The sequence below is a fragment of the Histomonas meleagridis genome (assembly GCF_020186115.1).
Source record: "Histomonas meleagridis strain 2922-C6/04-10x chromosome Unknown scaffold_61, whole genome shotgun sequence".
NCBI lineage: Eukaryota > Parabasalia > Tritrichomonadida > Dientamoebidae > Histomonas > Histomonas meleagridis.
The window spans coordinates 479132-489282 of record NW_027150931.1 but is presented as its reverse complement, the minus strand read 5'-3'; the positions used below and the strand labels follow the sequence as shown (position 1 = coordinate 489282).

The following is a 10151-nucleotide window of genomic DNA, read 5'->3' as shown; positions in this document are numbered from 1 at the left end:
AAAAACCAAATATTGTTTTAAAACATAAAATTAACAAAATAAACATTATAAAACTTAAAAAAATATCAGTGGAATTGACCTCAATTCCTTTTTGTTTAAGAAGTAATTTAACTACTTCTGTATGACCTTTATGACATGCCAACATAAGCGCTGTATAAAATAATTCAAACAATTTTCAAACATTTTTTTGAAATATCAAATTATTAAAACAAATTTTAATTTAAATAAACAAATATTTTTAGCATTAATATCAATTCCTTCTTGTTCAAGAAGTAATTTAACTGTTTCAATATTACCTTTTACAGATGCCCAAATAAGTGCTGTATTAAATTATTCAAACAATTTCCAAATATTATTTTGAAATCCCAAATTATTAAAATAAATATTAAATAAAACAAATAAATATCTTTAGCATTAATATCAATTCCTTCTTGTTCAAGAAGTAATTTAACTATTTCTATATAACCATTTTCAGATGCACAAATAAGTTTTGTTTTAAGTAATTTAAATAATTTCCAAATATTATTTTGAAATATCAAATCATTAAAATAAATATTAAATAAAACAAATAAATATCTTTAGCATTAATATCAATTCCTTCTTGTTCTAGAAGTAACTTAACTATTTCAATGCTATTTTTGGATGCAATCATAAGTGCTGTATCAAATATTTTAAATAATTTCCAAATATTATTTTGAAATATTAAATTATTAAAATAAATACTAAATAAAACAAATAAATATTTTTAGCATTAATATCAATTCCTTCTTGTTCAAGAAGTAATTTAACTATTTCTGTATAACCTTTTACAGATGCATACATAAGTGCTGTCCAAAATAATTTCTATAATTTTTAAATATTATTTTGAAATATTATAAAATCATTAAAATGAATAATGAATAAAACAAATAAATACTTTTAGCATTTATTTCAATTCCTTTTTGTTTAAGAAGTAATTGAACTATTTCTATATAACCATTTTCAGTTGCACAAATAAGTGCTGTTTTAAATAATTTAAATAATTACCTAATACTATGTTGAAATATCAAATGATTAAAACAAATTTTAATTTAAACAAATAAATACTATATAAAATAAACAAAAATCTTTGGCATTAATATCAGTTTCTTCTTGTTGAAGAAGTAATTTAACTATTTTTGTACAACCATTTTTAGATGCAAACATAAGTGCTGTCCAAAATATTTGATATAATTACCAAATATTATTTTAAATCAAAAAATTATTAGAATAAATTTTAGCTTTGGCATTAATATCAATACCTTTTTGTTTAAGAAGTAATTTAACAATTTCGATTTTACCATTCATGGACGCTATAATAAGTGCAGTTTTAAATATTCTAAATAATTTCCAAATAGTATTTTGAAATTTTAAATTATTAAAATAAAATTTATATAAAACAAATAATTATCTTTAGCATTAACATCAATTCCTTTTTGATTTAAAAGTAATTCAACTATTTCTATGTAACAATGAAAAGATGAATATATAAGTGCAGTCCAAAACAATTTGAATAAATTTCAAATATTATTTTGAAATATCAAATTACTATTATAAATTTTAAATAAAACGAAAAAATATTTTTAGTATTTATTTCAATTTCTTCTTGTTCAAGAAGTAATTTAACAATTTCTGTATAACCATTTCTAGCTGCAAACATAAGTGCTGTACAAAATAATTTGAATAAATTCCAAATATTATTTTGAATTATCAAATTACTATTATAAATTTTAAACAAAACGAAAAAATATTTTTAGTATTTATTTCAATTTCTTCTTGTTCAAGAAGTAATTTAACTATTTCTGTATAACCATTTCTAGCTGCAAACATAAGTGCTGTACAAAATAATTTAAATAATTTCCAAATATTATTTTGAAATATCAAAATATTAATGCAAACTTTGTTTAGAATATAAAAACATTTCTTGCATTAACATCAATTCCATCCTGTTCTAAAATATATTTAATAAGTTCATTATTTTTAGACTCAACACAAAAAAGCATTATTTTTCTTGGCACTTTATTTTTTTGGAGAAAATGTTTCGTAAGATATAAGTTACCAATTCTTACTGATTCAATGATAACTTTTTCATTTATTTTCATTCTTTCTTCTAAAAATGATATAATTTCATAATTTCCACTTCTAATACAATAACATATCAAATCATTATCATCCAATTTTTCTAATTTGTTTTCATAAATATATTTAAAAATATTATTTCGATGAAATTCTATTGAAGCTTCATATGCACCTTCAAATGTTGAATGATTCTGTTCACATAAATGAATGATTTCTTCATTTCCACCTGCAATTGCATATTTACCTGTTTTATTTACTTTAGCACCATTCATAAGTAAATATTTAAAACATTTAGAAGAAGAAAAAAATGCTGCATAATCAATTAATCTAACATTTTCATGATTAACAAATGAACATCTTTCATAAAGTGATGGTTTAATTCTTTGATTGAAGTCAAAATTTGTTTGTGATGATATTTCTTGAAGTTTTTCGATTTCATCATTTCGAATTATTTTAGCAATTTCATTTGGATTATGTCCTTCTTTAATTAATTGCTTATGAATTTCAAAATCATTCTTTGATAGCTCCTCATAATTTTTTAGAAAAGTACCGCAAAATGGATCATCACTTATTCTTTTCGTGTTTTCTTTTTTAGTCTTATAATGAGCAAAATATTTTGAGCGAATCTTTTTTGAAAAGTTTTGCCTAATTAAATTTCTTTGAATCATTTTTTCAATCAGATAATAAGATTCTTGTGACTTGAAATCATAAATGTACGCATTAAAAATTTCAATGATTTTGGGAATGTTTTTATGAATTTCTTCTTCTGTTTGAATTGATTGTAAATAATTGATATATAGAGAACTATCTTTGTTTTGCGTAAAAGACGCAAAGTAAACTAAATTGCTTATTATATAATTAAATGAATATGGAAAATTTAGATCAAGTAGTTTGATTGTTTGTTCAATTGATAAAACAAGATTTTCTTCTTTTAAATTATATATTAATTGTTCAAGTGAAATAAGTAAATCTAAAATAATTATTTCGCTTTTGGGTTCAGTGTTTTCTCCTAAATGATTTGTGCTGGCTGATATCGATTCATTAGACATTTATGGGAAAATATGAATTTGATATTAAAACGATTAAAATACTAACAAATAATTTTTCAAGCCATACAACAAATGCACATAAATCTCACTTGATATTTCATTACTTATATACGAAACAATATACAAAATACTAAATAAACTTAAATATAGTACTATCTTTTGAAGACCCAATTTTCAATTTGTTACAAGATAACATTGAATCAAAAAAAAAAATGTTTCATTATTTGATAGATCGTAACCATTTTTATATACTACATTATATGTATAACCACATGCTCTTTTTATCTCGAATGCAATGTTAATTTAATTACAGATGATTAAAGGTTCGCAAATATTTGAACATATTCATTACATCTCTTGTTGTGAAGCACAATACCCGTTCGGAAAAATGAAAACATTAAACTATTTCCATATTTCACTGAAAATTCCGAAACTTCATAAACAATTACGACACAACTTTTTATGTTAAAACCGATTATTTATAATTCAAAATATATTCTTTATTTCGCCATGGCATTTATATATAAAAAATTATTATTTGGATATCTCGTGTCAGTTTTCGAATTGCTGTATGAATTCCTTTTGGTATTCTTCCATTTTTGGCACGTTCATTTTCTTTACCATTTCGGGTATGTTATGTTCCTTAAACACTGGCAAAGTTTGGGGATGCATTGTCAAAATTAACATTGTGCACAAAGTACTTGCTTGCAACTGTTGGTTCATTTGTAGCAACGTTGGGAAGTAAGGTATGATATCCAAGTAATCATCGACATATGCACATCTTGCCAGATTATCAAATAACAATAATCCACAATTAGCCATCTCGGTACTTGGCTGTACGAAAGCAGTTTGAATAAACTCCTTTAAGAACCCTCTTTCACTTAAGAGCTGTATGAAGTCTGGTGATTGAGAACTAATTCTTCTGATCGCAGTCACAATTGCTTGTATTGACTCAATTGGACAATTTTCGACCACTTCGATAAACATATCTATGACATAAGGCTTATGAATTAATGGTAAACGAAGTTCAGGATGTTGAAATATAGATAAAAATATCTTTAATTGTGAGTCAATATTAATTCTTTGAGGTTCTAACCATTGCCCATTTTCTACAAATATCATTGCGCCTTTGTTTGACATCGTAATCTTACATAACAAATATAACGCTAACGGGACAGTATTAACAGCTTTGAGGAGACCGTTAACTAAACGTGTGCTGTTTGGTATCGTCGGCATTCGAGCGATGATTGAAGTGGCTTCGAGAGGGAAATATTCAAAATGACTGACGATAACTTCTAAAGGCAATTGTTTGAAGTTAAATGGCATTGAACATAATGATTTATAACCTGTTGTAATTACTTCGGGAACATTAGATAATAATGATTTAGAGAAAACTTGCGATATAAATGTGAACGTTGGCTGGCTTCGATAGATTTGATATAAAACTAATAAGAAATTAACGGCTTCGTCAGATACTAATAATTGTGCATAATTAGCAACATATAATTGGACTATCATTTGGAAATTAGGGTTGTTGGAGAAGCTGGTGTGGAATGATGACAATAAACAAACAAGTCGTTGCGCATTCTCATTTGCAAATTGAAAAGATTCATTAATAATTCGTAATGGAACGAGTTCAGGCTCAACTTTGGAGATAATTAGGACAATACGTAACAATGATTTGCATAATTGGGATGTTGAGCATGACATATATTCCAAACAATCTGTGTCTAAAAAGCTTTGTAAGAATGTTTGGTTCTTCTTAAGGAGTTTAGAAACACAATTAAATATACATATTGCGGTTTCTTCATCAAGGTCATGTCGTAAATTATCTGCTGTAATTTGAAAGAACTCTTCTGCTTGATAAGTGGTTAACTGAGATGTTATTGATCTCATATTACTAACAAATGATGGAGAAGTTGTATCAGTAATTATTGACATATCAATTCCAAATGAATTTTCTAAAAATGCAGCAGGAGCATAACTATTCGCATGTAATAGATCTCCGAACTGCGGTGAATATGATCCATGTCGAACAAATTGAATTTGATTTGATAATATATCGTCTGAATCACGATTTTGTCTTTGAAGACGTTTGTTTCGATGCATTTCGTTTGAGTACACGTGTTCATCTGTTTTAGGTTCATTGGAGCCATATAACTGGCGTTTGACCTTCTTTGTGTGATGTTCTCTTCTGCTGGTCCTGCGGTGACCGTTTGATGCCGTATCGCTGACGGTTTTCGGTTTGTCAGATTTTGTGACAAGTTTTGGCTCTTTCATGTTCTCTTCTTGGATTTGTTGTATTTGCTGTTGGAATAATTCTTGTTGATCTTCACTTTGTTGTGACTTCGATTGTTCATCTTGTTGGATAAAACCAACAAGTGCATCAACTTTGCTTTGATCTGTATCAGCAAATTCTGCTTCATGATTAGCAAATGTTTGGAAAATTTCAACAAATGTAGGACGGTCTTTCGGATTACTCTCCCAACAATTCTCAATGAGAGTCCTTAAGCCATCTGGAGTGTCTTCTGGTATTGGTGGTCGTTGGTTGTTTTGTGTGACACCAAGCATAATCTGAAACGCTGTCATACCTTCAAATGGAGTTTCACCTGTTAACATTTCCCATAAAAGTATTGCAAATGAATATACATCAACTTTGTTGTCATAATGCGATGAATCAAACATTTCAGGAGCCATCCAATGAGGTGTACCAATGGTTACTGTGACAAGTTCACCTTGTTCTCCATGAAAACGAGAAATACCAAAATCAATAATTTTAGGTAAACAATTTCCATCAAGTAAAATATTGAGTGACTTTAAATCACGATGGATAATAGATAATGCATGTAATGATGCCATTCCATATGCAACGCACATTGCAATAATTGTTTTATCAGTATTGTCGAGTTCAGGAGCTCCTGGATTATGCTTTAAAGCATCATAAAGTGACCCATTATCGACGTAAGGAGTTGCAATGCAATATGGATATGTATCTGTGTAACCTAATAATGAAATTAAAAATGGATTATTACATGAAGCTAAAATCATAACTTCACGAACAAAATAAACCTTAGCTGTTCCTTCAAGTTTTTTCGATGTTAAAACTTTTAAGGCGACTTGGTAGTTTGAAGGTATATGTATTGCAAGATAAACATTAGAATAAGCACCACTTCCAATTTGTTTCAGTTTTTTGAAATCTGAGAATGATACTTTGAAGCTCGAGACCGGTGCTAGTTGTTGTGCTAAGGGGATGTCGTCGCCCATCCAGATTGTCACTTTTGCGACTATTGTTTTTGTAAGAATTTGTATGAAGAACCGTTAACTTTTTTGAATATGACAATCTTTCGGATTCAAAAAGTTCGATTGAGGAAGTTTACTGTCAAATTTATTCTTATTTCGAACATTAAAAACTTCGTTCAATTATACATTATCTGTTTATTAAGGAATAAATTTTGTCTAAAATAAAATATAATTTTTTATTGTTTTTATAACATTTCATAAATATTTTTAGATAACCAGTTCAAATATATATATATATATAATTCTTCATTAAAATAAAAATAAAAAAAATATTTTTTAATTTTTTATTAACAAACAAAAATGTTTAATCAAAAGAAATCTCTTCATCATCATCAACTTCCACATTTTTCCCTACTGTTAATGCTTCGGTTTCTCTTAATCTAGCTACAGAAGCAGTGAAAGCAGGGAACACAGCATATCCCGAAACTATTCCAATCAAAGAACAATAAATCAAAGATAAAACATCGAAAAGATTACTTCCATCAGTAAAATATTGGTAAAATCCGAAATTATCATCACCGAAAACATTACCAATAAACATTTGGAAGAATCGATAATAAGAAAATGTCACATTTGGCATTGACACTAAACCAAATAAATATATGCCAAACATCATTAAAGCACAAACAAGTGGAAGAAATCCAATAAATATCGAAACAAGTCGCACAAATGAAACTCGAATAATCAAAACAATTTGATACACATTTCTCATATAAACAAACCAACGGCATATAATGATCATAACTAAGAAGAATCCAATCGAAAATAAGTTAATTGTTCGACTAGATAAATATTGTGTTAATGTAAATGATTCGATCATTAAAAATACCGAAAGGATTATCAAAACAATATTCATTACAAATTGTAATGGATGCCAAAAACCTAAAGAAAAATGGATTTGATCATAGACGTCTAAATCATTATATGTGGAATCAGTAGCAGTCCAGATCGTATGATGCTTCCAACCATTAGAAAGATCAGCAATGATAACAGTGATGCTAATTATACTGACAATTAAGAGATCAAATGAGTAATGGCGAATCTCATATCGTTGAGGTAAATAAGTTAAATTCATTTGTGCCATAAAATCTGGGGAACAAGTGGCTTGTGAAATGGAAGGTGCGGCATGAAATGAGTTAGAACTTTTCTCTAGAGTGATATCTGTTGCAATAATCCATTTGGTACAACCTGGTTGAGTGGTACCTTCTATGGCATAGTTAAGATTTGTGACAATACTCATTTGATATATGTGAAGAAATAAGGATATATCATGTGAAAAATCAGATGAATTAATAATTGTGCCATTAAGCCATGTGGTTGAAATATAAAAAGGAAGCGCATCTGAAGGTTGTAAATTCATAAAGGAGTTATTGGTAATTTTGTAGAGATTTTTTTTAAAACTTGAAAAGAAATCTATTATGAAATCAAATCGTGAAATTGGTGTTCTAATGTCTATACCTGGAATTAAAAAACGTTTGAACATTTCTCTCTTCAAAAATGTCACTGTAACAGTTGGTGTTATGAATGCGAATAAAATTATGAATAATAAAATAACTTGAACTAAATGAGTTAATATGTACATTGGTGGTTGATATCTTAAAGCCCACCTTAACATCGGGTCTTTATTATCTGTCCATTTCAATATATTTCTACTTCTTCTGAGAAGCCTTAATCGAACCCCCATTCCAAAGAAGATAACGATCGTCAAGCAGTCAATTTGCGAACTTTTGTATTGCCCGATAAAATCGCTATTGAAAAATATCGGTTTTCCCTCAAATTTTTTTTATTGTCCTATTGAAATATCAGCAAATTTTGAATAAATTCATCTTTGCAAAACATTAAAATATAATTTAAATCTATTTTTTTATTCACAAAATTTCATTTATATTTAGGAATAGCCAATTGATGTGTTGATCCATCTTCCAAAAGAATCATTATCATATTTAATGGTTCCTTTGGAAGTTTTGGGAAACATTTTATTCCAATTATATTTTTTTCTGTTTTTGCTAAAGGTGCAAACGAAGTTTTTTGACCTTTTTTCTCACAATATATCACTCTATTATTCGATGCTATAATGAATCTTAATTCATCAATCGCACTTAAGAAACAAATGTTTTGTAAGTCGAATTCGATTTTTTTCATTTCTTTTAATGACTGAACAAACAAAACATATCTTTGATACAATAAATATATTCCATTATCAATAGAGTCAATAGCTCTTGGCCTATAATTTAATGATATTTCATTAATTCTTTTACCTTTCTTATCGTACATAATCAAATTCTTTAATGTAATTATATAAATAATTTCTTTCGACGCTTTAATATTTATAGGTGTATCAACGTCGATAACAAATTGCGTTTCTAATTTAAGTACATTTCGATAATAAAGTACAATGACTTCGTTATAAATTGTTAATATATATATTCGTCTTTGATATGAACAAATCGAAATTGACTTTTGTGGAATTGTCGTTAAAATTTGTCCATTAGCAAAAGAATAAACATTTACAGAGTTAGAATTCCCGATTGTTAATATGCCATAATCTGAAAAACAAATGTTATATCCACTTGGAAATTCGGGAAATTTTACCCATTCGAGTTTTGTCGTTGATAATTTTCCATATACTTTATCCCATTGAACTAGAAAATTATCGTTAGATAATCGTGAAATAGAATTTATCGCAACACGGAATGGATGAATTGAACATAATGATGTTTTATCTGTAAGTGATATTGCAATTAGAGATCCATCAATAAACCCACTTACTAAAAGTGTTTCTGACATAGAAATAGAAACACAAAGTGATGACTCAAATGTAAATGAATATTCATCTCCAATATATTGCTGTATTTTAATTCTTTTGTCAACACTTGATACAGAATAAAGTTTGGAATTTAGAGAAACCGCTAAAACCGCTGATTCCCAGTTAAATTCGTCTATCGGCAAAATTGATGGGTTCTTAAGATGCGATTTATAGATGTGGACTGTGGCTGATGTAGCAGCAATAAAAAAATCATATTGACCAACACGAATAGAGTCATATGATACAATTTTATGGGGAGATTCCCATTTACCACCTGGTTTGGATGTAATGATTTCTTGGGTAAAATTAAGTGAACAAGGATTTTGTTCTGGAGCTTCAACAGTAGGGAAAATATTAAGTTTTGGAGTACAAGGAATTGCAAAAAGTGATAAGTATGATGATATTGAGTAATGAGGAAAAATTTTTAAATTATCCATTGTCCCATCAAAGTTTAGACAATGGTATTCAGATTCATTTGATAATATTTGAAATGGAGAAGTTGTTAGTAATTTTATTTGTTTAATTCCATTATCCGAAATTTCAAATAAATTATTTGAAGAATCGGAAATTACATTTGATGAAATGCATGAAACATTACTAATTGTGCCTATTTTTTGTTTTTTACGTACAGAATATATGCTATCACCTTGAATATAGTGGAAAGGTGATAAATATATTGAAAATGGTGAAACTTGGATTGAGTATGGTCCGTTGATAACTGTGTCTGTGCGAAAGTCGTAAATCCACGATGTGATATGGCATTGTTCGCCAACGTAATGGTATGCAAAAAATCCATGTGAATTTGGTGCAACAGTTCTTTCTCCTTCAAATTGACCGTAATTTTCAAAATGTTGAATACGAGTCATTGTTTTAGGTGGCCATGATATTTGATTTCTATT

General features: G+C 27.9%; 2 protein-coding genes across 2 annotated transcripts; both read right to left on the bottom strand.

The window, feature by feature from the left end:
* Positions 1–3698: 3698 nt before the first annotated feature.
* Positions 3699–6410, bottom strand: GO595_010206 (TKL family protein kinase; the record flags this gene model as incomplete). Its single annotated transcript, XM_067912860.1, has 1 exon — positions 3699–6410. One exon carries the CDS (start codon positions 6408–6410, stop codon positions 3699–3701), a length of 2712 nt encoding a protein of 903 aa, XP_067768944.1.
* A 340-nt stretch (positions 6411–6750) lies between these two features.
* On the bottom strand, positions 6751–7686 carry GO595_010205 (uncharacterized protein; the record flags this gene model as incomplete). The annotated part of the gene is made up of 1 exon (XM_067912859.1): positions 6751–7686. The coding sequence occupies one exon, from the start codon at positions 7684–7686 to the stop codon at positions 6751–6753; it is 936 nt and encodes a 311-aa protein (XP_067768943.1).
* Between the last annotated feature and the right edge of the window lie 2465 nt (positions 7687–10151).